Source organism: Solanum verrucosum, unplaced genomic scaffold (genome assembly GCF_900185275.1).
Source record: "Solanum verrucosum unplaced genomic scaffold, falcon-dt-bn FXZP01000214.1, whole genome shotgun sequence".
Lineage (NCBI taxonomy): Eukaryota > Viridiplantae > Streptophyta > Magnoliopsida > Solanales > Solanaceae > Solanum > Solanum verrucosum.
The window spans coordinates 6864-23718 of record NW_026020059.1 but is presented as its reverse complement, the minus strand read 5'-3'; the positions used below and the strand labels follow the sequence as shown (position 1 = coordinate 23718).

The 16855-nt window shown below is 34.8% G+C and overlaps 2 protein-coding genes across 2 annotated transcripts; both read left to right on the top strand.

The window, feature by feature from the left end:
• The first annotated feature begins 3005 nt into the window (after positions 1-3005).
• On the top strand, positions 3006-4774 carry LOC125823260 (uncharacterized). Its single transcript, XM_049502657.1, has 2 exons — positions 3006-3018; positions 4155-4774. Exons 1-2 carry the CDS (start codon positions 3006-3008, stop codon positions 4772-4774), a joined length of 633 nt encoding a protein of 210 aa, XP_049358614.1.
• Positions 4775-7416: 2642 nt separating this feature from the next.
• Positions 7417-8199, top strand: LOC125823259 (secreted RxLR effector protein 161-like). The gene has a single exon (XM_049502655.1). It carries the CDS (start codon positions 7417-7419, stop codon positions 8197-8199), a length of 783 nt encoding a protein of 260 aa, XP_049358612.1.
• The last annotated feature ends 8656 nt before the right edge of the window (positions 8200-16855 follow it).

Genomic DNA, 16855 nt, shown 5'->3' with positions numbered 1-16855 from the left:
ACAAAAGGGTATTAGATGGAAAGTAGGCTCTGGAGAAAGTATTAAAGTTTGAGTGGACCCGTGAATTCTAACTCTAGTGAATTTAAACCTAGTCCCGTGCATGGTCAAATAGATGTCGAGTTGAGAGTGAATGATCTTATAGAGGAAAGTACCCATACTTGAAATTGCAAGACATTCAAAATTGTTTTTGTCCAAATGACTTTCGTAGAATAGTCTCTATATCTATTTCAACCACATACTCATCAAATAAGATTATTTGGTACCACACCAAATTCGGAAAGTATGAGGTTAAATTGGGATACCACTTAGTTAGGAAAATGGTTAGATGTGAACAAATGAGTAATGAGAGAGCCCAATCTCGTAATTAGTATTTTTCAGGAATTTTGAATTTTTAATCATCTATGACTATTAAAAATAAGTATAAGCACTTTATTCGAAAATGTATTTTCAATATGTTATTGATCAACCACATTTTTTGTAGGAGAATGAGGCACATATGTGGAGTGTGTAAGGGTTGTGAACTTGAAAGTGAAACAATTGATCATATGTTTTTTAGGTGTCCTAGTGCTCAATTAGTTTAGAAAATTTGCCTCATTAATTGTTCTAGTTTAAAAAATAATATGAATCTTGTTAGGTGGTTGAATGATTTTTTACAAATGCTAAACAATATCCTGATTCTATTAAGCTTATAAATTAAGTATTTTTATTATGTGGCAAATTTAGAATGCAAGAATGTCATGCCCCGAGTCTATACACCAAACATAACCAATACTCGAGAACCATTTTTGATCCCCAAGCAAATCCTTGGCATGGCTAACTATAACTCTAAAAGATTTGCAGAAACTTAAATAGATGAGCATTTACACATTCAAGAAAAGTTCTAAAACACTATCTTGAAAATACTTAACATAATTCATAAGTTAAATCAACATCTTGAGAAAAACAATGAAAATCATCTAGTTATGTATGTCTATGAAGTCTCTAACAGTTCAAGATAGATGTTGGGACAAGATCCACAACACCTCAAATGCTACTAAAACTAAAATGAAAATGGAGTCTCCTGAAAGCAAAAGGGCCTCACCAAATACTGTGTACGAGTGTAAGGTGATCTCAATGAAGCGCCTATTGATGATCCTGAACACTTGTATATGTATCATAATATGATGCAGGTCGAATGACATCAGTACATTGAATGTACAAGCATGCAAAGAGAACTGAATACATAGATAACTAAACTGACATGACTGGAAGAATACTCACCTCAACTCAACTCAATACAAAATCAATAACAAAAGATGAAATGTTTAAAGCTTCATAATTAATAGATACTAAATCAAAGATGTATATATGAAAAATACAATAAGTACTCTTTACTCTTATTTGGGAGATTCTCTAACCGACAACCATCACTATGAGCTATGTGATGATACAATGTCTCGCCCATGCTTCTAGAATTGTCCTATACCTTGTCGGGGTATAAAACACCTCAACTAAGTGGATCCACTAAGCTATGCTCAAAATCAATAAAGAATCGTCTAAAAAGTATGATCACTTACCCATGTTGGCAACATGGTTTATGAGGAATGTGAGTTATCTGAACTCATCCCCATATCGGTGCTCAATAATAATCCCAATAAATATATATATACTCATCTTCAAATGTGTAAAACATACGCTTTCTCAATTTGAGGTAATTACTCGAAATGCCCTTTTAAAAGAGGTAACTGCTCTAAATTAATCTCTCAACTCATTACTCTTTTTAGAAATCAAAGTTTCTCTTTTAAATGTAAATGTGTAACATTTGGTAATACTTATTTCCCTTATATTCTTTCTCAATCATGAATAAAACTCTTCTCAGCACTCATCTTTGCTTTCTCAGAAAAATTAATTTAAGACTATGGTTCGTTACAAAAGATTTTCAACAATAAATCAATAAAACTCTTGAACTTTTCTCTTAAACTCACTTTAATTTTGAATGTGCATTAAGACATATGATTAGAACATGTAGAAATTCTCAAAGGTAAATGGATTCTATAGGAGCTAATATAGAGAAGGAAAACGTAGCTACGACTTAAAGGAACACAACTGAATGAACCACGGAAGGGATCAGCAAGGCGACCCCTGGCGCACTAGTGGCGCGCACAAAAATTCAGCCCCAAGTTTGGGGCGCACTACTGGTGAAGGGAGCAAGGCCACAAACTTCTGGGCCTCAGTCCTGACGCCTTCGTGGCACGCCGCTCCATACCCTTGCTCAGCAACCCGATGAATTTTAAAGCTAAAATTAGGACCCAACCAAGTTTAGAATTGGGAAATTTCTCCTAAATTCTTATTGATTGTCAAAACCAACACGAATACATAAGAACTTTCATACAATTCCTTTAGAAACATAACTTTACCAAAGCTTCACAAAACAAAAGAATTAAAACCTCCATTGTTAAAGAATTGTACCCAATATCAAGTACTATGAATGGATCATTTAGATATAATGATTGCTTGACTAAATTGAGATGTATGGCATGAGGACGAACAAGTCCAACACTGTGAGAAGCCTTACGTACGTGGAAAGAACAAAGGTTCTTGGCGAAAGTCAACGGAATCTTGAAGAGCACTCAAAACCTAGCTTTTTCTCCTCTTGGAACCTTTCTCTAATTTCTCTAATTGTTAAAGATCGTGAAAATATGGTTTTGTAAGTTTCTATGGCCCACATAATTACTTTATTTTTGGTTTAATATAATTAAATAAGTTAAATCCTAAACCTGCATGGGGAAGTTACCTAGTGGGATTAAAACTACCCCTATTATCCACAACTCACGTTGATGGAACGTAAGAAATAACTGCTCTATTCTCCATATTATAAAAGGGGTCCTCTCTCTGCCAAAGCATAGAGTAAGTTCCATCAAACTATTCTGAAACGTAAGGTAAAGAGAGAGAAACAAAACTTAGTTCTTGGTTTAAGAACAAAAGAAAATAAAGTGCTTCCGCTAATATTGGTCAAGAAGAAAACAATGGATAATTCAGGTATGTTTCTTGACTGGCTTATTGTTATAGAATTGTATGTGAAAGCATTAAGTTCTATGATTCTAAAATTTTAATAGATTTACATGTGGTATCCGAGCCAGGTTTAAGAACTAGTGATTTTCCGTTAAAATTATGTTTTCTTCTGATTTTGTGAAACCTAATGATGTAATTAAGGATTTATAATCTGATATTAAATCTATTTGCGGGATTTGATAAATTACTCGCTAAATATTTTGTTAAGGAAAATAAAAGGAACAATTCCCGAATAATGAAAGAAGCAGAAGACAAGCCGTACATTAATTGAAATATATTCTGTTCTCTATTCTTTATGAATTGATTGTCCTTATGTATATTATTAAAATAATAGAAGTAATGATCTCAAAATTGAAGTTGCTTTAGAAGGTATGCAATGTTCTTTTTGCCTTTATTCACTTGAGATTGTTCTTGACAAATTTTGAGAAAATTGGTGAAGTTATCGTGTACTGTTTTAATGTCTCTCAGTGATGGCTATTAATTTTATTTGATTCAATGATGAATAATAAAAAAAATAAAAAATGAATTTCTATTACTGGATTTCAATAATTGGTGTATTACACTTACTGGAGTTTTCATGAACCATATTTGGTTTAGTGCTTATGACCTCCATTATATAGTTAACAAAACAATTTCATGATTATATGGAATTATGTATGTGGGATTTTTTAATCACCAAAGTGGTAAAATCTTTATGAATTTAATTCCAAAATAATGATTTAACATAAATTCAATTACCCAGTAATTTTGATGCTTATAACCGATATAACACTTATGGGTAAATTGGAGTTTTTGGTTATAAGACATTTATGAATCACCCAAAGGTTGATTGTTTGTTCTTATAACTATTTAACATTAAGGAGATAGTTTAGATGTATCCTTAGTTTATTTATTTATCCAAAGATTATACATATTATTATGAATACATTATTTTGATTTTAAATTCATTTTTAAGCATCAGTATGTATAAAGTTGTATTTTGATGTTTTACCCAAAGGAGGACAACAGTATACAGTTAAGAATACATAAACCATTTCTGAATCTAATAGTATGTTTAAACTCATAACTCTAAGTATTAACAAATGAGCATATTTTATTTGCAGCATTTGCTATTCATTCGTACTCTGCCTCTCTTACGACATTTAATGGTCTTAACTTCTCAGACTGGTGCGAACAAATCAAATTCCATCTAGGAGTTTTAGGTCTTGATGTTGCACTTTACACTGAGAAGCCAACTGCTATTACTGAAACTAGCAGTGTTGAAGAAAGGTCCTATTATAAGCACTGGGATCGGTCTAACAAATTAGGCCTAATGTTCATGCGAATGAATATTGCGGGCAATATTAAGAATAATCTTCCCAAAACTGAGAATGCAAAAGAATTTCTGAAATTTGTGGAAGAATCCTCTCAAACTGCTGATAACTCTCTTGCTGGGACACTAATGGGTACTTTGACCAGTATGAAGTTTGATGGTTTACGTACCATGCATGAGCATGTCATTGAAATGACAAACATAGCAGCAAGACTTAAGTCTTTGGGAATGGAAGTGGAACAAAATTTTCTTGTACAATTCATCATCAACTCATTACCGTCTGAGTATGGCCCTTTCCAAATGAACTACAACACCATGAAATACAAATGGAACGTGCATGAATTGCACAGAATGTTGGTTCAAGAGGAAATAAGGCTCAAGAATCAAGGACCCACTCCATCAACTTTGTAAGTCATCAAGGAGTTGGAAAGAAAGGAAAGAAACATGTTAAGGGAAAACAGAGGCAACACAATGTTAATGAGTCCTCATCTCAAGCACGTAAGAAGGAATATAAGAATGATAAGTGTCATTTCTATGGAAAATTTGGACACTTTCAGAAAGATTGCCTGAAACGTAAGGCATGGTTTGAGAAGAAAGGTAAGCCTTGTGCTTTTACATATCTCGAATCAAATTTAACTGAAGTTCCTTATAATACTTGGTGTATTGACTCTAGTTGTAATGTTCATGTTTCTAATATGATGCAAGGATTCCTTACAACCCAGACCATAAACAAGAATGAAAAATATGTGTATATGGGGAATAGAGTAAAGGTTCCAGTTGAAGCTGTCGGGACTTATCGTTTGATTATCGATACTGGGCGTCATTTAGATTTACTTGAAACTTGTTATGTACCTTCTCTTTCGAGAAATTTAGTTTATTTATCTAAGTTAGATACGACTAGATACTCTTTTAATTTCAGTAATGTATGTTTTAGTTTGTTTAAGCATAATTATCTTATTGGTACTGGTACTCTTTGTGATAACTTATATAAACTGAATCTTGATAATCTGTTTGCTGAAACACTCTTAACTCTACATCATAATGTTGGAACGAAACAAAGTTTGGTGAATGAATGATCTGCTTACTTGTGGCATAAACGTTTAGGTCACATATCTAAAGAAAGGCTGGAAAGATTAGTTAAGAATGAAATTCTTCCAGATTTGGATTTTACTGACCTTAACATTTGTGTAGATTGTATTAAAGGAAAACAAACAAGGCACACAAAGAAAGGAGCCACAAGAAGCTCTCAGCTTCTTGAAATTATACACACTGATATATGTGGTCCTTTTGATATAACGTATTTCAATAAGGAAAAATATTTCATCACCTTTATTGATGATTTTCACGTTATGGATATGTCTATTTGTTGCATGAAAAATCTCAAGCAATTAATGCCTTAGAGGTATTTATTACTGACGTTGAAAGACAACTAGATAAAAAGGTGAAAACAATCAGGTCTGATAGAGGTAGTGAATATTATGGAAGATATGATGAAATTGGACAACACCCAAGTCCATTTGCTAAATTTCTCGAAAAACATGGCATATGCTCAATACACAATGCGTGGCACACCACAACAAAATGATGTGGCAGAAAGGCGTAATCGTACATTAATGGATATGGTTAGGAGTATGTTAAGTAATTTATCTTTACCTTCTTCATTGTGGATGTATGCTTTAAGAACTGTTGATTGCTTGCTTAACACGGTTCCTAGTAAAACAGTTCCAAAGACACCTTTTGAATTGTGGACCGGTAGGAAACCTAGTTTGAGGCACCTACATGTTTGTGGTTCCCTGGCAGAAGTTAGAGTTTATAACCCACAAGAAAAGAAACTAGATTCAAGAACAATCAGTGGTTTCTTCATTGGTTATCCAGAAAAATCAAAGGGGTATAGATTTTACTGTCCTAATCATAACACGAGAATAATTAAAATTGGAAATGCTAGGTTCATTGATAATGGTGAAGTTAGTGGGAGTAAAGATCCACATAACATGAAAATTAAAGAACTTAGGGTGCAAATTTCTCTACCCTGCACTTCCTTTAAATTTGTTGTTCTTGAAGCTGTTGTACAACAAAGTAATCAACAAGAACAACAAATTAATGCTCCTACTAATCACGATGAAGCCATAACTGATGAACCTGCAGTAGATGAACCACAAGAAATAGTATCAAGAAGATCTCAAAGATAAAGAAGACCTGATATTTCTGATGATTATTTGGTATATCTACATAAGTCAGAAACTGTCTTGGGAATCGATAATGACCCAGTTTCATTTTCACAAGCTATTGAAAGTTACAATTCTGATAAGCGGATAGATGCTATGAAAGATGAGTTAAAATCTATGGAACAAAATGAAGTTTGGAACTTTGTTGAATTACCTGAAGGTTGCAAAAAAGTTAGGTGTAAATGGGTCTTTAAGACTAAACATGACTCAACTGGCAACATCAAACGTCACAAGGCCAGACTTCTTGCCAAAGGTTTCACTCAAAAGGATGGCATTGACTATAAAGAGACATTTTCAACTGTTTCTAGAAAAGATTCACTTAGAATTATAATGGCCTTGGTAGTTCATTATGACTTAGAGCAACATCAAATGGATGTGAAAACAACCTTTCTAAATGGAAATTTGGAGGAAGAAGTTTACATGAATCAACCTGAGGGGTTCTCTATTAAAGGAAATGAACACATGGTGTGTAAACTTAAGAAGTCAATATACAGACTTAAACAAGCTTCACGATAATGGTATCTTAAGTTTAACGAAACTATTGTTACTTTTGGATTTAAGGAAAACACTGTTGATCGGTGTATATATCTTAAGGTCAATGGGAGTAAGTTTATTATGTTAGTCCTGTATGTTGATGACATCCTGCTTGCTACTAATGATCTTTGTTTGTTGCACGATACCAAGAAATATATCTCTAACAACTTTGAAATGAAACATATGTGAGAGGCATTCTATGTGATTGGGATAGAAATATTTCGGGATAGATCACAAGGATTGTTGGGGTTGTCTCAGAAAGCCTATATTAATAAAATATTAGAGAGATATAGAATGGAAAAATGCTCATCAAGTCCCCTTCCAATTCAGAAAGGAGATAAGTTTAGTCTAAATCAATGTCCAAAGAATGACTTGGAACGTAAACAAATGAAAAACATTCCTTATGCATCAATAGTTGGGAGCCTAATGTATTCCCAGACATGTACAAGACCAGACATCAGTTTTTCTGTTGGGATGCTGAGCCAATATCAAAGTAATCCTGGAATGGATCACTGGAAGGCTGAAAATAAGGTGTTGCGATACTTACAAGGAACTAAAGATCATATGCTTACTTATAGAAGATCTAATCATCTTGATATGGTTGGATATTCAGATTCAGATTATGCTAGTTGTGTGAATACAAGAAAATCCACATTTGGATATTTGTTTCTATTAGCTGGAGGAGCAATATCATGGAAGAGTGCGAAGCAGTCTGTTATAGTTGCATCCACTATCGAAGCTGAGTTTGTGGCATGCTTTGAGGCCACAGTCCAGGCTAATTGGCTGCAGAACTTTATTTCAGGACTGGGATTAGTCGACAATATAACCAGACCGCTGAAAATTTATTTTGACAATACCGCCGCAATTTTCTTCTCTAAAAATGACAAGTATTCGAAGGGTGCTAAACATATGGAATTGAAATACTTTTCGATTAAAGAAGAAGTCCAGAAACATAAAGTGTCAATTGAACATATTAGCACCAAGCTTATGATTGCTAACCCTTTGACGAAAGGATTACCACCCAAAACATTTGTTGAACATGTTGAAAGGATGGGTCTTATTGATATCAATGAATGACTTTATGTAAAGACTTTATTATGTTTATTTAATTGACACTTTGACCTCAAATTATGTTTCTGTTGTTACCTGTTTTCTCTTGTATACATAATATTGTGAATGATGATGACATGTTCCGACTTAGATAAAATATTCTAAGTATTATCTTTGGACCCATTATGTATTTGAAAGGTTATGTTAGGTAATAGACTAATATAGTAGTACATGGAAGGAATTATAACAAGTAAAGTGATGTACAACCGCCATGACTCATATTAGTTGATTTATTTAACAATGACAAATGATGTTGGATTTAACATTAATTGTGCACATGATTGACTTACATATTAAACCACTAGATTAATAATTGTGTGAGCCAAGTGGGAGAATGTAAGTTTATATGGCCCACATAATTAATTTATTTTTGGTTTGATATAATTAAATAAGTTAAATCCTAAACCTGTATGGGGAAGTTACCTAGTGGGATTAAAACTACTCATATTATCCACAACTAACGTTGATGGTATCAGCGCATAAGTTGCTTTGTACAACTGTTAGATAGAATTAGTTAATTATTGTTTTATTACTCATTAGTTACTGTTGAGTTTTACTATTAGTTTATTGCTGCTCTTCTATTTTGACTAGGTCTCTAATAGTGTTTAGGCTTAGGATTATCTCCCCATTTTGTGGAGTTAGCTTAGAAAATAATTAGACCATCGTGCATATTTATTTCCATTCCAGCAATAAGAATGAAAGGTTCCTCTGCAGCTTATCTTGTTTTTTTATGGTATCAAGAGACACAATAAACTTTAACGAGTAAGATTCTATATCTTTTTTTCTCTCCCACCCTCCATAAATGGGCGACACTTCTCAAGTTGTCACCACAGATACAAACATCAGAGTGACAATCGTTCAATTTAATCCGGCTCCTAATTACCTATCAAATTACTTGGCAGCCAAAACTTTTCAATGTGGAAGGCGCAATTCTCGATGCTTATGCATGGTCATGATCTATATGGCCATCTCGATGGGTCCGCTCCCTCCCCTTCTCACACGATCACAACTGGCACAGTCCCTAGTGCCAATCCTGCATTTTCTCTTTGGTTTCGCCAAGACCAACTTATTAAAAACGGCCTTATGACATCTGTTGATCCAACAATTGCCACCACTATTGCAACTGCTAATACAACAAAAGCTTCCTGGGATGCATTGCACACAGCCTATCCGAATAAGTCCCAAACTCGCATTTTTAGTTGGCGTGATCGCCTTACGCGCCTGACGAAAGACTCCCAACCAGTCTCCGAATATTTGCAACATATTCGCTCTATTTCTGACGAACTCTCTACAGTTGGTGCCCCAACTACCAACTCAGAACTTATTGTTAAGATCCTGAGTGGTTTGGGTCCAGAGTTTCGTTAGATCTCTGCTGCGATTCGTGCTCATGAGTCCACTATTTCTTATGAAGAAGTCTACGAAAAGCTATAGGATCATGAGCTTTTCCTTCACCATGAAAAGTCCAAGCACGCTCATAACCAAAATATTGTTGCTGTTGCTACATCTAACAGGTCTGGTCATTCCAATTCTCGGAACACTTGTCGGCCCAACAATGGCAACAACCAACAATAGCGGTCCAACAACCGCTCTACTACACCCAATTAATTAGTGCCAATCTTCCACCACCACGAACTCTTATGATGGTGTTCGCTGCAAATTGTGCAACAAACCAGGTCATGTTGCAACTGTGTGTAGATCAAAATCTCACAATCATTTTGAGGCAAAGGTCAACTATGTTTCAGGATTGGTGGCACCAGTAAATTCTTGGATTGTCGACTCTGGAGCATCATCATATCACTGCTGAACCTCACAACTTGCAGGCATACAATGGCATGGAGCATGTCTCCATGGGTGATGGTAACAAAATCCCCATAACTCACACTGATTCTACTCAATTACATGCATCGAATAATGCTTTCAATCTTTCTAATACTCTATGTGCACCTACCATTAAGCGTAACTTACTTTCAGTTTCTAAATTTTGTCAAGATAATCTAACCTCTATTGAATTTTTTTCTTTTCATTTTTGTGTAAAGGACATGAACACAGGGACTCCTTTAGTCCACGGTCGGAGTAGAGACGGTCTTTATGAGTGTCCAACTTCACCTTATGTGCCTTCCCCACAAGCACATGCTGCCTCATCCAATTCGTCCTCCATTATCACTTGGCATAGTAGATTGGGTCATCCACATGCTAGAGTTTTGAATTTTGTTTTAAATAAATTCTCACTGCCTTGTACACGAGAAAATATTTCATTTTGTAATTCTTGTTCATCAAATAAAGTTCATCGGCATCCCTTTCAACAACTACATTGTCAAGTACAAAACCGTTTCAAACCATTTTTTAGTGATTTGTGGGGCCCTTCTCCAGTGTTATCAATTGATAAAAAATAGTACTACCACATTTTTGTTGACCAATTTACCAAATACATTTGGCTTTATACCTTGAAACATAAAAGTAAGGTAAAAGTACTTTTCAAAAACTTTCATGTTTTAATGGAACGTCATTTCAATACAAAAATTCTTTCTTTATATACTGATGGTGGTGGAGAATATAATATTCTTGATCCATACCTAAACTCTCAAGGTATTGAACATCTTTTAGCTCCTCCATACACCCCTCAACGAGTTGCTCTTGCCAAACGACGACATAGACATATTATTGAAACGGCAAGAACATTACTCCATGAAGCCTCAATGTTTTGATCCAAAATCTTCAAAAATATACTTGTCTCGTGATGTCAAATTTTTTGAAAGTATTTTTTCTTTCGAGAATATGTTTTCAAAGCTTTCCTCATGTTTCAGACAACTTGCCTGGGAAGACTTGGTTACAACTAACCAGAATATCTCTCCTATGATTTCTCCTGTGCCTTGTATAGATTTGCCGCCTCCTATTATTATGACCAATGCAAATACCATTCGACACACACATAATACTGTCTCCTTCAGCTGGGCTCCAACAGAGTCTGCGATACCAGCTAGATTTTCTGTTAAAGATCTTGAAGCTCTCACCCACTTTTTAGGTATGGAAGTCATTAGAAGTGTGGATGGTAATATTATGAATCATAGTACCTATACACATGATATATTGAGTGAGGAGAACATGGCTGATTGCAATCCTGCTAAAACTCCAATGAGTACTATTGAAGTACTCAAGGTCAATGATGGTGGATTATTAGCTGATGCAGCCAGATACATGAGGGTGGTAGGGAAGCTCCAATATTTGTCTTTCACTCGTCCAGACATTTGTTTTGCAGTAAACAAGCTGTCATAATTTATGCAAACTCCCTCCGAGATCCACTGGAAAGCTGTCAAACGAGTACTAAGGTATCTTCAAGGGACTGCTCATCTTGGCTTATGTTGATGCACCATAATGATTTCTCTTTACATATATACTCTGAGGCGGATTGGGTTGGAGACGTCAATGATCAAGCTTCTACTATTGGATACCTTCTGTTTATTGGCCGAAATCCTGTGAGTTGGTCCTCCAAAAAGCAAAGAATGATTGCTCGTTCTTCCATTGAAGCTGAATATCGAGCAGTTGCAAGTGTTCTTGCAGAAACAAACTGGGTCACAAATCTTCTCGCAAAACTGACACCTAAATTTCAAAAAGTCCCAACTATCTACTGTGACAATGTTGGTGCGACGTATTTATGTGCAAATCCTATTTTTCACAATCGCATGAAACACATTGTGGTGGATTTCCATTTTGTGCGCAATCAGGTTCAGCTTAAGCAAGTTCAAGTTTTCCATATACAATCCGCATACCAACTTGCAGATACTCTAACCAAGTCCCTTTCTAAATCAGCCTTCGAAAGACACATGTTCAAGCTAGGTGTTGTTGCACACTGCCTACCTTGAGGGGGGCGTATCAACGCATAAGTTTACTTTGTATAGCTATTAGATAGAATTAGTTAATTACTATTTTATTAGTCATTAGTTACTGTTCAGTTTTACTATTAGTTTACTACTGCTCTTCTATTTTGACTAGGTCTCTAATAGTGTTTAGGCTTAGGATATTCTCCCCATTTTGTGGAGTTAGCTTAGGAAATAGTTAGACCATCGTGTATATTATTTTCATTCCAGCAATAAGAAGGAAAGGTTCTTCTGCAACTTATCTTGTTTCTTTAGATGGAACGTGAGAAATAACTGTTCTATTCTCCATATTATAAAATGGGTCCTCTCTCTGCCAAAACATAGAGTAAGTTCCATCAAACTATTGTGAAACGTAAGATAAAGAGAGAAACAAAACTTAGTTCTTGGTTTAAGAACAGAAGAAAATAAAGTGCTTCCGCTAATATTGGTCAAGAAGAAAACTATGGATAATTCAGGTATGTTTCTTGACTGGCTTATTGTTATAGAATTGTATGTGAAAATCATTAAGTTCTACGATTCTGAAATGTTAATAGATTTACAGGTTTAAGATTGATTAGACCCTTAATTGGGTGAAGAAACACGTGGCTAGGCTTAGAGGGATGGGAAGAGATGAAACTACCCCTTTAAAAACGATTGAGGTGCCTTTAAAAGAGAGGCTTCACTAAAATGGGCATAACTTTTTACTGCGAGCTCTAAATTAAGAAAAATTGATAGCATTGAAAATAGACTCAAAGACCTTTAATTTGATAGGTCTTGGACCACCTAAATCTTTATGTTCTAATAGATATAATCATTTGAAGTTGACCCAAGACTTAAAAGTGATGGGTGACTTGTGCGAACCTCTCTTTAGCTCCTTTCGAAGTCTAAAGTGTTACAAAGAAATTTGAAGAGTTTCAATGGAAAAATTTCCGATCTCAATGATATTTTAAACAAATATCCTTTTGATTCTCAAGAATATGAAAGTAATTTGATTCCTACATTTTTCTTACCGTTTTACCTCCTTGTAATAATGATAAAAATATAATTGTGGAACAAGATGATATTGTTAAAATTTTACTCCCGAATACCATACTAAATACCGAATTATCAAAGTTTGATTTGGTTTAGTAATTCAATTTTCGATATTATATGCTCAATCCTATTAATTACTTTGTATTGACTTCAATGATATTTATTAATATGTATTATGATATTAAAACATCAATATGGATAAATTATAAATGAGTAAAATTGATCATCTTATTTATTATAACACCTTAGATTCGAGAAATTAGGAAAATGCAGTTATCCAAGATCTGGTGTCAGAACCAATGGAAGCCACTGATGGACCGTAGGTCGAGCCATGGACCATAGGTTGGGTCTCGTGATTCATTCCTAGACTTGGGGAAAATTCAGGATCAAAAGGTGACATCTACGGCCGTGAACCACGGTTCGTTGATTGACCCACGGATCGTAGGTTGGTTTCGTCGTTGGGGTCCAAAGTTGATGGTATATAATCCCACCCATGGTCGACCAGTACGGTCCATGGTTGGACCTACGGATTGTAGGTGGGGGTCAACAATTATTCAGAGGAAAATAGTTGTTAGGTCAATTTCAAACGGTCATATCTTTTAGCACAAAATGAATTAGGTGGCACATGACTTATAAAATTAAAATAATTGAATAATTTTTTCAACGCCACCAAGTTTGCTAAAATTGAAGCTTAGAGTAAAAATTTATGCTCATTTTAGTGAAGCCCTATCGGGTTGAACATGAACGACGAACCCAAACTACAGTCGGTAGTCCAAACGACAGACCGTCGTTCCCTTCGTGGATGGGCTTCGTCAGCATTTAAGTCAGGGTCATTTTGTTGTTTTCCCTATGTGTTGGGACACTTAAACTACATCGTTTGATGACTAAGCTATATCTTTTTACTCATAATAAGTCTAATAACCTAGTCAGACATACCCAGAACCTTTATTCTCCAAAAATCATCCAAATTAAAACGAAAAGAGGAGCCAATTGCTTTCAAGAACATGCATCAATGTTCTTCAATGTTCTGCCCCGAAATCCAAAGGATTTCTCCATGAATTTAGTCAGCAGGTATGTAGGATTTCACGAGTGGGTTCTTTTTATCCATTAGGTCCCTAGAATTCAGTCAGATCCTTGATTCTCTATATCTTGTTTAGACCCAGGGTTTGTGAAATCTTGGAGAATTGTTATGATTTCAGTTGATATAGTATCTGTAATCTAATTATCATGTTTACTTGGAATCATTGTTTAGTTCCTTGCATGAAACTCAGAACCCTAGTTGTATATAGTTCATGAATTATACTTGTTAGATCAGATAAACAGACATGCTCCAGATTTCGAATGTTACATTATCAATATACAAATTTCGCATTCTCAGATTGCATGTCAGTATTTTGAGTTATTCAGTATTTCATTTACATTTTAGTCATATACATATTCAGTTTGGAGTAGACTTAGCACCGAATTGGACTAGGTTCAGCATACCCTCATAGTCCCAAAACTACGTGCCCCGTAGGAGTATAAGTCCCCTTAGTGGGCATCATATTTAGTCATCACGCCAGTCATGCCTTTATACCCCTATCAAGGTATATGGGTCCTCTCAATGGGGCGTATACATCGGACTCCACGTGTAGCTCACGTGGTTTATGTCGGTTAATAGTAGCTCCCACAACTAGATTCTTAGTTCATTTGACCAGGTTTTTAGTATTTATATCAGTTTACAGTTCAACATGTTATCTTCATGATTAGCACTTGACCATTGCATTCAGTTAAGTTCTTTTAAGTTATACTTTAGTACATATCTATATCTTGTTTAAGATTATATCATTGCTCAGTTATGCTTTGTTCAGCTCACATATATTTGTTCAGCTTAGTATCTATATCCTGCATGCTCAGTACATTCTAAGTAGCTACGCATACTCTGCACTACATCCTTTCATGATGTAGGTTCAGCTACTCAACATCCAGATCACGCATAGATCAATTTTTGATCCGTATTCAGCAACTTCAGTGGTGAGTCCTCATATTTCGAGGACAATAGACATGCTTTCATTTTAGTCTTTACTTTCAGTTTTCAGTTTTGTTAGAGTTAGCTGGGGGCATGCCCCAGCAACTCAACTCAGTTAGAGGCTTTTCCGACATAGTAGTAGATTAAGCTTTAGTTGTTAAGTGGTTTTTCAGTTATCACTAAACTTTTATTATGTTTATTATATTCAAACTAGTTGGGTTTCTTCCCACTTTTAGTTATCCATTATTTTAGCTTCCGTGTAGTTCATGTTTTACTTAGTTATTTCCAGTATACTTATGATATGCTAGACACAGGGTTAGCTTGGGGTCACTCGTGATCCTAGGTCCCATGTTACGTCAAGAGGATAGCCTCGGGGCGTGACATTTATGATTGTTGAAGCACCATATAAAATAAAAAATAATTAATTAATATGAGACGAATGAAGTAATATTAGATTATATATTTTTCTACTATCTTATAAATGGGAATAAGCACACACCTTGTCAACATGCATGCTTGACTTTTATAAAGAGCATTTCAGTCATTTGAATTGAAATGAAGCAATATAATTCGACCTAAAGAAATCTTACTATAACATCTATGTATACTTTTGAATAGGGGTGGGCATGGTATGGTATATACCGAATTATCATATCAACACCAAAATTTTTAATATCGTGGTTTTGGTATAATGGTATTTGGTATAAATATTTTTTATTTGGTACCATATTTGGTATTTAGAAATAATATACCGAAATATCGAATATCATACTGAAGTTATAGTCACATAAATAATATATATATATATATATATTATTAAAATATTAACGGATATGCAATCTAGTATTAGTATAAACTAAATGTTTAGAAGTTGAAACTTTGACTGCTCTATTTTGATTGAAATGTATTTGAAATTTAATTGATTAACAAAAGGAATTGTTTGTACTTTATTATTGAATATATATATATATATTTATTTTTATTTTTTTTATATTACTACCCCGTTCATCTCTTTCCTTTAACCTATATTCTTAAAAACTTCTTCATTAACCGCACCCCAGAGATGGCCAACAAGACGTCCTGTAATTTTGGCGGACTTTTTTAAGGCCTTAGAAACATCCTAGGAATTTACAGGTTAATCCATCGTTGTTATTAAGAAGTTAAAAGTCTAACCATATACTTAGGGTAGTTTTATACTACAAACATATTCAAACATATTTACATATTAAAGCAAACATAATTAAAAACAGACATAATTTACATATATTTTTAGGGAAAATTACAGGAAACATACGAGACTTACATGACTTAGACGGAGAGAGGTTTCCCTTTCGGGAACCCCGACTGACTCTTACACACTTAAAACAAACCTTTTTACAAGCTAGATATGACAAGAGAGATTTTTAGGAGTTTTTGGAATGAGTCGTGGAGATGGTTTTTCTGAACATTGGGAACGGGAATATGTTGTGTGTTTTTCTCTGGTTTTTCTTTCTTGTTTTTCTTAAGTGTGGAGGAGTGTCTTTATATAGAGGTTGAGGGGAACTTAGCATGAGGCGTGGACAAATTCTAATGGCTAAACGTGGCCGACGCACTAAGATAGTAGTGTGAAAAGTAGTGGCACTAAGATAGTGGGGTGAAAAGTAGTGGCCTAGACATGGTCGACTCTTGAAACGATAAGCTCAAATAATTCATGCCAGGTACACATTTGGGCCCCATCGCACATGCATTA

Coding starts and splice junctions, on each gene's coding strand:
- LOC125823259 (XM_049502655.1), top strand. CDS start 7,417: ATGGAAAAATGCTCATCAAGTCCCCTTCCAATTCAGAAAGGAGATAAG.